Consider the following 14,741-nt stretch of genomic DNA (forward strand, 5'->3'; position numbering starts at 1 on the left):
CTCAGGACCTGCTTCTTGCTGACTGTGGGCAGGTTGATAGACTTGCAGTATTTTATCTGCTCTACTCTTGTCTTGCCCACACAAAGTTGCAATTGCACCTCGAGTTTGGAGTTTGTAACTTAAAAAGATTTGACCGTGCATAGATCATATACAAACAAAGAGAGATAGAGATTTTTTTAACCTTTTATCGGTATAGAGATGGAATGAATCATAAACTAGATACTCACACGCCTTGTTGGACCTCAAGCTCAGAGATGTGCGTTCCAAAACCAAATAGTTGTAGATCAGCTACGGGTTCAGCCACAAGTTGTAGTTCTTTCCCGTGTTCTAACTCTGGGTCTTCCAAGAGCAGCAATTGAGGACTTCCAAAGTCCTGAAAGTCACAGGTGTGCTCTGTTATTGAATCTCCTATTGGATATGGAATAAAAAATCCTTACATGACAATTTGTGACCGGTGCTGAATTAACTTTTTGTGGGAGAGGACGACATTGGGACCATACTCTTTGCAGAGCATTGGTGCTGCTTAAGCAGTCTCCTTGGCTATTGGGCACAATCCTGGATGATTCACCACTCCGACACAGTATACCAGCATGCTGGCACTCATTTTGCCAACCTCGGAAGGATGACAGGCCGAGTTAACCCCACCTGGTTAAATTCAACAGCTGAGTGGGATTTGAACTTAGGACCCTCGGATCCAAAGCCCACCACCCTAACCATAAAGCCAACACCAGGCATTTTGTGGGCCTGGTGTCAAAACAGATTTGTAGGTACACAATTTGTCTTTCACACAGTACACAGTGGTGTGTGCTGTGCTTCACTGCTTATACGAGGAGGTTTATCTTCATCCAATTCCACTTTACACCTGTGTTTCTGAACACCTCTTGAATATTTTAAAATCATTTTTGTCTCTTGTTCTCCTCTAAACGAACTCCACCGCTCTGCTTCTCACGCACACCTGAAACAGTGTGTGCACTTGACCGTACACCGTTTACAGTGCAGTGACGTCACGCACCAATAATGTAATGACTGCAGTGCAGAAATAAAATGTAAAAACGACCACAGCATGATTACAGTATGTGGCACTTTGAATATATATATATATATATATATATATATATATATATATATATATATATATATATATATATATATATATATATATATATATATATATATATATATATATATATATATATATATATATATATACACACACACGACTATACAACTTTCAAATAGTTTGCTTTTAAAAAGGAAAAGTTTTGGCCCCTTCTGAGTGTGGATCTGGTGGCAAGGTGCCATTGGAACTATTGAAACACCTGGCCCTGCTTGTGACACACACAAACCAAATATTTCATCGGAATAAGAATGAATAAAAACGCTTTTAGTGACCCCCCTGGAAATTTGTGTCCCATGGTTGTCATATCATATTGGATTACACATACCGTATATCTGTATAGTACTGCTTGTTTGCCTGTGATGTAATTCTTAGTTGGTAGAATGTGTTTGGGGTGTTTTGAATTTTAATGAGTTCATCATCACACAATGGTGGCCTTGTGGTGAGGACACTAGACTCACTTCTTAGATGTTGTGGGTTAAAATCCAGCTGAAAGCATCAGTATAATATATTTGGATTCTCAAGAAATTTAATTCGGTTCAGGAGAATGAGCATGTCATCAGTGAATTGATGGTAAAAGGTCAGCTGACTTGTTCATGACCTTCATGGAGGGGGGTAAGCTGCCTTCCCCACCTGTCCTGGTTTAGATTTGGTGCTTGCCCACACTTTATGGTGGACTCTTGATGCCCACAGGGCAACTTGGGATGGAAACTAAAGTTCCAACTATGAAGATCACCACCATCACCCAAACATCCCAATAAAAAACTCAGACCTATCTGTTTAGGATGAAAAACAATCTCATGGTGTTAAATTGTTTAAAATGCCCTAAAATGTAGTGATTGTTGGAGATGTGAAGGTACATCTTTCATAAGCAATCCAAATAATGACCACACGAAGATGCTTAGTAATTGAAGCGAGAGTGAGAAAAATAACCAGACAGCTATAGTAAGTAAAGAGACTCCAAATTTTAAAAAAAATTAAAATGAAATATAAACGAAGACAGCAAATGATTGTGAAAGGTTGAACTCACACAACAGATGGGCCGGATTGAGCCCAGACGTCCGGAGTAGCCGCCCCAGGCCGATGGCCGGGGAAACTCACCCTCCTCAAGAAGCAGTTGGCGACCCTGAAATCCAGGCTCTTCGTAAATCACCCAGCTGGAACAAACAAACAAGTATATTGCCAAAGTCTAAACAAACATCAAGGGAACAATAGATTAGTACCTATCATTGCGAAGCAAATTCTCTATGTAAATGTGTATCGTGTAGCAGGTGGGAATAGGTATCACAAGTCTCCACCATTTACAGTACAGCATCCCTGTCTCCACGTTTTCCAGTGCAGTGAGTGTTTTGAATTATAAGCAGTAGGTATGTTTTTTTCTTCATGCATGTAACCTGGGTTATTAAATTTTACCGATACAGAGCCGTCACTTGCTGATACACCATCGAAATAAAGGTTCGCGTCAGAAGAACGTGTTGCATACTTGGAACAAGATCGTCCGGAGTGCGGGTATTCTGGTCGTATTATTAAACACACAATATTTTATTATATGCCATTCACTTAACCTCCACCCAACATCCTTATCCCTCACAGTCTCTTAGCACGAAGTGTCTGTGTTGCGCATCATACCAGCCCAAAGGTCCAGATTTGCAAAATAAACCACATGATAGTTTGTCATTGCAAATAAGAAAGCCAGCCCAATGTCCTCCTTCTGATGTACAGCATACTCAAATATTCGGTACCAGCTGCTGCTACACCGTAGTACGCCGAGCTCGTCGACAAATTTTGTGCATGCACAAAATTTGTGTCGACTTATGCCAGCGTATGACTCATACGTTCCGCATACGCTGGCCATAAGTTGTAGGCACGTTATGCGATTGTTGACACACGTTACTTGTAAATTACTCATAAGTCGAAATACGTCAAGGTAATGTCTAGCGTACCCGAAACTTATTTCTAATATGCGTAATGTGCTTTGAACCTATGTGTAACGTATCTCCAACGAATAGTAACGTATGTAGACGTATTTGACGTCTTCCGGACGACCACAGAACTTACTGAGCGTGTTTAACTTTCAGCTACCGTATAATGGCGTATTGGCAGCGTTTAGGGGAATTGGTATATAAAAATGGGCTTCACAGGAGGAACCCGTCAGTGCTCCAGACTCCATGGTGAGCAGATGTCAATGTCATCCGAGAGATGAAGGATCCGGCAAGGCTGAGACGAGAATACCTACTAGCTGTCCTCTAACATCAACATGACCTCATCGATTTGACACTGTACCAGTTGCATGCCAATAGAGCCAGGAGAAGAAGAGGTGAATGGAGGAGAAGGAACTGGGTGACCTCTCTGTCAGAGGGTGAGCGTGATGGGGAGGGTGTGGGTGATGATGGATCCTCCTTGCGTCCGCGTCCACGGCCAGGAGACTTCTTGGCAGCATTCTTCGAAGTTTTCTTCGGCATGACGGTGATGTTGACACTTCGATGTCTAGTGCGGTTATGATTTGAATCGTCGAGCGGCAGCCAATTAATAGGCTACACCACGTGATCGTCGGCGATACGCTGCCGCGCGCTATGCATAAGTTAGACGATCGTTGGGCATAAGTTGTGAATGCCAACAACACGCTAAGCATTCGTTGGTATAAGTTATCGAAACGTTGGTTGGTATAAGTTGATATTGTTGACCATGTTGATAAGTTGGTATAAGTTATCGAAACTATTATACGCCCAAAACTGAAAAAGCATCTATAGTTCAGTGGACACCAGCGTTTTAGATAAATTTTTGATATGATAAATTTTGATACGTTGCCATACGCTGGCTAAATCGTCAAGGTGTGACAGGGGCTTAACCAAGGTAATCTTGTCACCTCAACATGGTTTGTTCTTTCACCAGAATAATTAAGTTTTACTTTACAAACCGAGTCATTTACGGGGTCGGAATGTTTTCCGTAATCTCCGTAATTAAGTGTCAGTGGACAATCTCCGAATTCTCTTTTCTGTTGTTTTTGCTGCTTTTATAACAGGTATACCTCACGTGCTTCAAAATGCATGTTTTGCATTCCCGTCTGGCACTTTGATTAGCTCATGGTGCGGGAATGCAAGCTTTAAAATCCCACACAATGTCGATCTGTTCATCATTTCCCAATGTCCTGTAATCCATGTGTAATCCGTGTACGTAACATCTCCCATGAGGTTGAGATCAGTATTAAAAGACAAAAAGAATCACTTTGGGCCTCCATATGAGAGGCATCTTTGGTGTGTGTGTGTGTCAGACACGAAACAGTTTGTTGTCATCTCTGTATTCTGCAAACAAAAATGGCAGAACTTGAACCTCCTCCTCCACCCCTTTATGTTCCACGCACATACAGTACATTCCGCTTCCAATATACTAAAAAAAATTTCTCTTTCATCCCATCCCTATCGCACTCATTCATTCACTGCCTCTCATATAATTTTTTTTCTGAAAGTTAATCTTCTCAACTTACTTGAGTTCTTGGGTATAGGTACCACCTTCCTCCCACAAGCAAACATCAAAATTGTGGATGTATTATGTATATTATTAGTTTTCATGAATGAGTGGTACAGTGCATTTCCTGCAAATGTACAGTACATACAGTCCAGCGAGCACTCGTAAAGACCCCACTGATTGCGGAACATCCGGCCCAGCCTCCTGCAGAAAGCCTGTGAGCTCTGTGATGGCCACACACATCTCTTGACTTCGTCCACAGAACTCTTCTTCTTCGTACAGCACAACCTGAATTTTGCAGCATGATTATATACACTGCAAAAAAATTCCCCAAAAAGGAACAGCAGTTTCACTGTAAACTACAATGGTTAAAAAAAAATAACTTTTTGGGATCCATCATGCTGTTGGCGAGTAGCATTCCAACATCGTGACATCACCATCGGTGCCATTTTGAAAAGAGCACATCCATGACAATTCAATCTTGACATACCCATACATATTGATTGGTATGGCCACGTAAAGCCTTCTAGTACTGCAATGAAAAAAATGTTTCGAGTTGAGAAAAACAACAGGCTTGTTCGAGAGAGTTTAATAACATATTAGTTTGGTTTTAATGTTTGTTGCTACCTGATGAGCTGCCCAAACATCCTTCCATGTCTGAATCTAATGGACATTTTATGGTAAAACAATGAATGGTAAATAAGCTGATATAAAGTACTTTTACTGTGAAATCTAAAGTACATTTTCACAATGTAATGTATAAATATTTTAGCTGAATTTATCTCATGCCACACGTCGGGGTACATTTGGTGAAACGCGAGCGATATACAGTAAAAGTTCATACCGAATACTGTAACTGCACAATCTTTGCCACTCATTAACATTACTCCTATTACTCCCGGTATCAAAAGGAGTGAGGTGATGTCACCTCTCTCTCTCTCTCTCTCTCTCTCTCTCTCTCTCTCTCTCTCTCTCTCTCTCTCTCTCTCTCTCTCTCTCTCTCTCTCTCTCTCTCTCTCTCTCTCTCTCTCTCTCTCTCTCTCTCTCTCTCTCTCTCTCTGCTGGTTGCATCATTGGTTGGGACACGGCTTTGCCACTGATGCAGTGTCCCCCTTACCAGTACACTGGTACTCATTTTGCCGACCTCGGAAGGATGACAGGCTGAGTCAACCTCCTGGTGTATTAATTCAGCAGCCAACGGGGCTTTAACTCAGGACCCGAGGATCCCAAGCCACCACCCTAACCACTAAGCCAACACCAGGCTTAGATGATGTCACCAGAAGTGGTACATGGAAAAGTTATCACAACCGTGACATTACCCCCACCACCGAAGGTGAGACAGACGTTACATATTCACCCCTGTTTATCTGACTGTCTGCTTGTGAGCAGGATATCTTAAAAAGTTACAGATGGATTTGGACGAAACTTTGTGGACCGGTTGGGTGTGTGGTAAGAACGAACCGATTCGATTTTGGTGAAGATCCGGATGCGGATCCAATAATTCTTAAGTGATTCTTCACCATTGAGAGATCGGGTCAAAAACTATGTGTAGCACGATATCTCAAAAAGTTGTGGACGAGTTATGATGAAATTTGGTGAATGTTTTGGGGAGGTCACAAGAACAAGCCGATTCGATTTTTGGTTCACGTCCGGATGCATACCCAGCCTATCGGTGGGATACAAAATGTAAAGTGCTCAGCCTGGCAGAGAGAGGTATGCGGTCTACCGAGTGCTGATCTAGTTATCAATTGGAAGGTGCAAGTGTGCAAGACCAGCGTTGTCATGGATACAAAATATTGTGTGATTACATCAGACGATACCTTTGGTTCGTTGGGATTTTCAACCTTGAGGTTTCCCTGTCACGGTAAGAAGGTCACAGTTACAACATGAACTGTCAAAAAACTACATCTCCATCATGATGCCATTTCCTAGTATGCTGTGTTGTTGAGACTTCTCTTAATACACCATACAAGCAAACACCGTCGGTTTTAGAAAAATCTGAAAGTTTTCCTTTCATTCCAAAATTTAAAGGGTTCATTTTTGGAGCTATCAAATTGAAAGAGCTATCTTAGGTTCATTACACCAACGTATTCTCCTCTCGTATACAGCATGTGGCTAATGGTAGCATCATAGCAAGGGAGTACAGATGTGTTGCTGATGCTGTGCCCCTTTGTAGGCAACGGCAGGGATTTTTGGATTTTTTCCAGGGTGCCAGCGATAACTTGCCCACTCTTTGTCGAAAGACACCGTCCGATCTTTAATGTCCACCAACTAATGGTAGCAGATGAATCGCCAGCTTCACGTCAATCCAAGGGACAGTGCGCTTTGTGATGTAGCTTCCTGCTCGTGAAGTACCAATGCGAGTTTATATGGAGGCCGACAGTCTCACGTGGACTATGCAGCTCAAAGGAAAGTGTGTTACAACTTTACCATCCTGTCAGTACATTACACCAGTTAAACGTCTATAAATGTGTGCATCAGTCGTCAGTGCTGTATCAGCTGGAGCTAAATAGTGCTACCACTGCATACAATGAATGGGTTGAAGAGAGGATGTTTATAATAACATTCTGCACATTCCATGGGGTGGAGGGGGTAGTCATACATAATCTCAGTTACGGTGCCATGCTCAAATGTTCATTCAATACAACCTCTAGCTTTGCTTTTCATTTACGTTCAGCATGCCTATATTTACATTTGTACAAGAGGATGGTGCAAAGGTAGCAAGCACACTTGCCTATGAGCTAGGTGGTTCAGTTTGATTCTCAACCCGACAAAAAAAAAACCTCAAGATTGGTGTTTCGCACGTGGGGCATTGCATCAGTAAGTGCATTGTCCCTCGTATGGATGTTAAGGTGGGGACCTGTGTGCCAGCATTGGTTGCTACAGTGGCATGATAAAGATCCCACTATGACCTCTGATGAAGGGTAGCTGAGTTATTTGTGCTACCCTGGCCATATAACCAATTCATGCCATGACTGCTGTCTGGGAAAGCAATTATTATGATTTTATTTCATTTTTTTGTATACATTGTGGAGGCTCGTATGGGAGCATAACACACAAGGGGGGCAGGAGAGGGAAGGACAAAACAGTGGGGGAACAGAGACATTAGGAGATCTGTGGAAGCATTCCAGGTGACTACCTCATCAAGCTGGTTGAGAGAATGCCAAGAGTGAACAAAGCTGTCATCAAGGCTACTTTGAAGAATCTAAAATATAAAATATATTTTGATTTATTTAACACTTTTTGGGTTTCTACATAATTCCATATGTTATTTCATCGTTTGGATGTCTTCACTCTTATTCTGCAATTAGAAAATAGTAAAAATAAAGAAAAACCCTTGAATGAGTAGGTGTGTCCAAACTTTTGACTGGTACTATATATATATATATATATATATATATATATATATATATATATATATATATATATATATATATATATATATATATATATATATATATATATATATATATATATATATATATATATATATATATATATATATATATATATATATATATATATATATATATATATATATATATATATATATATATATATATATATATACATGTCTGCAAAAATGATGAAATAATCTCATGGTAAGTTGGAATAACATAATATTTTAGGATACAAAGTCAAGGCTCATGGAAGAACTATAACACTGAATGGAACAGGACAAAAGGAACAGGTGAGAGAGGGAAGGAACACCAGCAGCAGGGTTGAAGGACAAACTAGAGGGTGACTTGGTCAAATAATAGGTGTGGGGAGGAATGATAAGTAGGGGACGATGCATGGGGTGGACAAGATGGAGACAGAAGGATGATCCATATCAGGTAACTACAAGTCTTGAAAATATTGTACTCGACTGTGTCCTTCATTCATTCTTGGGCCACAAGGTTTTCAGTATGAGATCAAGTCCACAAAATGGAAGCTAAAATCAGAATTGTGGATTCTCATAAAGTTATTTTAAAAAACATAAGTGGGTTGTGCAATAAAAAAGTGAAATTTAGTGAAGGAGTGTATGACCTGGAAACTGGAACTTTGAAGTGATTATTCACCATTGAGACATATAGACAAAACAGAATGAAGATGATATAATAGGTTGAGAAATGGGAAACGTGTAGGTGGATCAATTAACTTGAGCAGAAGCGAATCCAAGGCAAACGAGGAAAACACAGGCACGATGGGCCAAACGACCGATTCCTACCTCAAGCCTTCTTCTCCAAGCCTTAATGCATGCATTTCAGGCTCAGCTTGAAAATATCTTTTTGTAAGTTATAATTGAGCAGGCTTCATGAAAAGGCAACTTCTCAAACATTTTTACTGTAGTTTTATTGAAAAGTTTTCACCATTTTCTTTTCCATAAAGATGAATGTGCTTTCTTGGCTGTGACGAGTGTAGGGTGCATACCATGCAGAGAGGGTAAAATGATCCCAGCACGGGTTCCACTGCACCCCATGATTCTAAGGTAGGGTATACACCAGGTTCCAGAACACCAATAACGTCGTCGAACCCATAATCATGATGCAAGACCCACCTGGTGGAGAACAACAGCAACGTTTAGAAGTTTATCAAAAGGTAGCACTGATGGTTGTACAGTAACTTATCATTGTGTCAGCAATTCTGATTGTCATTCCTATAAACACTAAAATCTGTGACAATGTCAGTTTGCAACATTTGAAATATCTAAGGACAAGGGAAGGACATTTGGGGACATTTCCTTGGGACAGAGGGAGCACAGATACATCGAAGGGGGACGGAGGTTATGTTTTCACCCCTGTTTGTCTGTTTGTATTAACTTGAACAGTGGTGAGCGTGATATCTCAAAAAATTTTGGGCGGATTCAGACAATTTAGTGGAGAGGTTGGGTGTGTGACAAGGACGAAATGATTGGATTTTGTGAAGATCCGGATACTGATGCAGATCCGAGAATTTAAAAGTGATTTCCCCCCCCCCCCCCCCCCGTTGAGAGATAGAGCAAAAACCGATATATAGCACAATATCTCAAAAAGTTATGGATAGATTTGGATGAAACTGGGTGGACAGGTTGGGTGTGTGAGAAGAACGAATCGATTAGATTTTGGTGAAGATCCGGATTCGAAACATGAAAAAACATTTATTAAAGTGATTCTTCACCATTGAGAGATGGAGCCAAAAACAGCACATAGCGAGATATTTCAAAAAGTTGTGGACGAGTTATGACAAAACTTGATGGATGAGTTGGTTCAGTGACGAGAACAAGCCGATTTTATTTTGGTTCAGGTCCTAATCCATCCAGATTTGGCCCATCAGTGGGATGCAGAATATAAACTGTTCAGTCGAGCAGAGGCATGTGCTCTACCGAGTGCCGTTCCAGTTTTATAAGTGTTGCTCGTGAAAGTTTGGATGCAATGTATTTCCTTTCATAGGCATAAAGTTTGGCTTACACGCCAGACTGGACATGAATGGAGGTCACCATTGGTCGGATGTTATACAGTTCCAAGCATTCCACCTCCTCGTGATGTACCATGGGGTTACCGCAGCACTTTGGGTGAGCATACAGCGTGATCACCGGCAAGCTGTTGTCCTGCCAACATTAGAATGGTTACATCCATGTGAGGTGTGACCTGTTGCTAAAGCCTGCATCAAGTATTTATTAATGTAAATAATAATCCACCTTTGAAAGATAACCATACATGAAGTTTGATTGGGCAACAGCAGTGGTTTTCAGTCATGAATTGTTCATCAATGAAGAACCCATGGTTACAGATGGGTAAATTCCCCTAGAATTGGGATATTTTAGAATGATCTATAATATTCTTTCACGGGTTACTCTTTCACAGCCAAAACCACCACCGGGAAAAGCTCACCCAGCCAGGCAGTGCTGGGAACCCCCGTCCCTCCAGGCAGTGCTGAGAACCCCCATCCCTCCAGGCAGTGCTGGGAACCCCCGTCCCTCCAGGCAGTGCTGGGAACCCCCCGTCCCTCCAGGCAGTGCTGGGAACCCCCATCCCTCCAGGCAGTGCTGGGAACCCCCGTCCCTCCAGGCAGTGCTGGGAACCCCCCGTCCCTCCAGGCAGTGCTGGGAACCCCCGTCCCTCCAGGCAGTGCTGGGAACCCCCGTCCCTCCAGGCAGTGCTGAGAACCCCCGTCCCTCCAGGCAGTGCTGGGAACCCCCGTCCCTCCAGGCAGTGCTGGGAACCCCCGTCCCTCCAGGCAGTGCTGGGAACCCCCGTCCCTCCAGGCAGTGCTGGGAACCCCCGTCCCTCCAGGCAGTGCTGGGAACCCCCGTCCCTCCAGGCAGTGCTGGGAACCCCCGTCCCTCCAGGCAGTGCTGGGAACCCCCGTCCCTCCAGGCAGTGCTGGGAACCCCCGTCCCTCCAGGCAGTGCTGGGAACCCCCGTCTCTCCAGGCAGTGCTGGGAGCCCCTGCTAGTTATTGATAAGATTTCAACGTTTTCAATGCACAACATGTGCCAGAACCTCTGCATAGTATTTTTTCCCCCATGCAGCACCTTGTGGAGTGGGGGAGGATCTTTTGCTTTTTACCCATTACCTGACCCTGGGTACCCCCAGCACGTTTGCAAAATCAGTGGGAGATTGGCCCAGCCTTTTCATTTGTATGATTTTCAGAACGACACAAGCATACATACAGAGAATTTCTTTGAGGGGCAGGGGGATTTTGTGTGGAGGGTGGAGGGGGGCATAGCTTAGAACCTTGCCGACATTATGAAGTTCTTACAGCCAAAATTCGGGGCCTCTACATGCTATGATTTGGCCATGAACAAATAATGTACAAACACTTTAAAAATATATTTATTTATTTATTTAGTGAGGTGTTTAACTAAGGACCAGATTGCTCGGAGAGGAGCAAAATAACATTAAAAAAAACTCCATAATTCACATCAATGATTAAACGAATTAGGTAGTAATAAAAGTTACGTCCTTACTGGATGGCAGTTGAGTTCTTGTTAAGAAAATAATAGAAGTCGAGTAGACAAGGCAGGACAAACTGCGTCAACTTTTCGAGTTGAGATGTACTGGAAAATGTTTGGTTAATTCACCTGTTTATCACTAGTACTTTGGATTGGCATGTTTAGTTCAGCATTCCTATGTGGACACGTGGCTCATGATACAAGCGTCCCAGGTTCATGCCCCCATCTGGATTTGATGAATTTCGAGTTGATAGGAGCAAACCTCCATTGGGGGATATCTCACAGTGTGAATCAAGCCTTGTGGGCAATGCTACAGGTAGAGGAAATGGAACAGCTGCAGACATGTTTTGCTTTTATTATATATCAGTACAGACAGAATAATGGTTCAAACCGTCTGCTTGGGCTGAATTTCCATTCGGAATTTATGAAAGGTAAGAGCCCCCATAACTGCATATAGGAAGGACAAGACAAATCTTCTTCTTCTTTTGTATGCAGCACAAGGCCACGGGGTAGCATCAATGGCTGAGGGCATGTCTGTGCCGATGGTGCAGTGCCCTCTGCTGGTTAAAAGAGGAATTTGGAATTTGTTCAGGGTGCCGGCGATAGCTCGTCTTCTCTTTGCGAAGGACAGCACGGGATCTTTAACGCCCAACAAAGAATGCCGGGGGATGGGAAGTCCAGTCTAACATCCAACCGAGGGACAGCACACACATTGATGAATCGCTCTGTGTGTAAAACATTGCGATGACAGTTTATCACTGGGTTGGGATTTGAACCCAGGCTGGACAGCTTTCAGGTGAACGTGAGAAGACAAACCGTGTCCAATTACAGCCGTTGCTGCACGATTTGTGACCAAGGTGAACACATTGTTTATTGTGTCAGTACAGCACCGTGAGGAGGGGGACAGTTTTGCGGTTAAGAAAAAGAACAAGTTTTTGACTTTGGTCTAAAAGTTGTTTCTAACCCTTGTGGTGCTCGACTTGAAGAACACTTACATTTACTATGAGCTTCATTGACCCGATGGGATGCTTTCCATCTTCATCATGATCATCTTTCTGATCCTCCATTTTCTGCCATGGGCAGAATTCTTCACACTCTCCCTCCTCCAGAGAGAAAGTCTCGCCCTCGTAGTTTGGCTCCTTGAATACCAGCCACCTGCAGTACAAAGCATATATCTGTTGTGTTCGAGACAGGACACGACTACGTAACTCAGTGTAATCAAACAACCAGTACAGTTGTTGTAAAGCAACGGTATGAACGACCATTAGCTCACAGCGCTGATGTAACATGCCAGTCTGCGGACACAACAATATTACTATTTAGTAAATAAATAAATGTTCCGATCATGGAGTATTTTTTTGCACAGGCATGTAGAGAAAAGGAAATCTCACCCATAGCCAACATGCACCATCTCCTGTTACACAAACGAGCCACACTTGTGACTGAAAATGAACCATAGTGATGGTTTCAATGTATAATATAGAGGGACCTTGAGGTTATGAGGAGAGGCAATCAAATTCTGGACCAGTGTGTGGATGATGATGATGATGAGGAGGAGGAGGAGCTTACTGTAGCGAGCAGAACAAACGGTACAATAACATTTATTATTGTACGACAGCAGGAACCCATTAGACACAGAAGGAGCCACACAAACAACAACAATACTTGCATGTTCTAAACAAATGGTTTTTTTTCTCACGTTTAACTTCATTTTCCATCCTAGTTGAGACTTACAGATCGACATACAATATGTTTGAGAAGTACAACAAGCTGAATTTTGTTTAAACCCATCAGTGAGCGACGGGCAGGCACTCCTAGACCTACTATATTAAACTAGAACGACACTTGGTGGAGTGCATACCTTTGCCGGGATGAATAGGCCGAATCTGATCCCACTGATACGCCGAATCTGTATCCAGACCTGAATAAAACCTAAATGGTTTGTTCTCGTCACCATACCCAACTCATCCACCGAGTTTTGTCATAAGCCGTTCACAACTTTTAAACATCATGCTATGTACCATTTTTGGCCTCATCTCTCAATGGTGAAGAATCACTAAATATATATATATATATATATATATATATATATATATATATATATATATATATATATATATATATATATATATTGTCATATCTGGATGCCGATCTGGATCTTCACCAAAATTGAATCAATTTGTCATTGTCAGTTGTCACACAACCAACCTGTCCACCACGTTTCGTCTGAATCTGTCTGTAATGGTTTGAGATATCCTGTTCACAGACAAATAGACAGTGGTGAAAACGTAACCTCCGCCCTACCTTCGGTGGTGGAGTTAATAATGCAGTTGTGTGTGTGTGTGTGTGTGTGTGTGTGTGTGTGTGTGTGTGTGTGTGTGTGTGTGTGTGTGTGTGTGTGTGTGTGTGTGTGTGTGTGTGTACATCTGAAAATCAGAAGAAAAACACGGGACTGGGCCAATCTCCACCAAATTTTTCATTTGTGGTGGCGGCACGCAGGGTCAGGTTAGGGCATAAAAACATACCCCCCCCCTCCTTGCGAGGAGGGGGAGATGGATTGCTATTGCTCCCAAAGGGAGTCGGTGTTTCTCGTCGGTTATTACAAAAATAGGACCGCCTGTCCTGAAGCTGACCGAGATCAGGAGCAACAGTCACTCAAACCACCCGCAGACCCCTTGGACCCTGATTTTTACAGCGCTGCGACATAGCGCTGTTATATAATTGGCTATTCTGTCCTGTGTCTTCTGTCACACTTATGGCTACGTACGTCCCTTTGATCTGAGGGCTATAAATATAAATTTGTCCAACGTCACAACTCTTCCCATCATGCATGCTTATTCACCGTGTCTACATTTAAATTTTATACCTGCAAAATTGTTTCATCATTCTTAACCTAGCCCTTTACTGCCCCCATCCACGCGATATCGAAGTATTCGCTTCTTGTTTTTTTAATGAACAAACTTTGGTACATCACAGGTGAGAAGAGAGCAAATACCTATTTTGCAGGTCAACTCCCCCCCCCCCACCTCATAGTCCCCCTCAATGAGCGCAGATTTTGATGTGGTCGATAAACTGTGACACAACACGGGCGATGAAGGTTGTGGTCAAATTTCATCAAAATTGAGTGTGCAGTTTCAGAAAAGACACCAAATACCTATTTTCAGGGGTCAACATCTCCCTCAAGGTCAGAGATCTTGACATTCCCAAATGATGCACTGCAGGTTGATCTCTCCAATAGTCTCC

The 14,741-nt window shown here is 42.5% G+C and overlaps 1 protein-coding gene across 4 annotated transcripts in view; it reads right to left on the reverse strand.

Moving 5' to 3' along the window:
• LOC147010527 (uncharacterized) overlaps positions 1-14,741 on the reverse strand; it is a 119,576-nt gene that overhangs the window by 24,419 nt on the left and 80,416 nt on the right. For all 4 annotated transcript variants that reach the window (XM_085859323.1, XM_085859324.1, XM_085859325.1 and 1 more), the window contains 7 exons: positions 12,494-12,653; positions 10,012-10,151; positions 8,996-9,122; positions 6,403-6,438; positions 4,731-4,870; positions 2,148-2,274; positions 228-373 (listed from right to left, as the gene is read on the reverse strand). In XM_085859323.1, coding sequence (XP_085715449.1) covers positions 228-373; positions 2,148-2,274; positions 4,731-4,870; positions 6,403-6,438; positions 8,996-9,122; positions 10,012-10,151; positions 12,494-12,653 — 876 coding nt within the window. The remainder of the gene's footprint in view (positions 1-227; positions 374-2,147; positions 2,275-4,730; positions 4,871-6,402; positions 6,439-8,995; positions 9,123-10,011; positions 10,152-12,493; positions 12,654-14,741) is intronic.

Source organism: Eptatretus burgeri, chromosome 16 (assembly GCF_056783735.1).
Source record: "Eptatretus burgeri isolate ZD-2024b chromosome 16, Ebu_testis_v1, whole genome shotgun sequence".
Taxonomy (NCBI): Eukaryota; Metazoa; Chordata; class Myxini; order Myxiniformes; family Myxinidae; genus Eptatretus; species Eptatretus burgeri.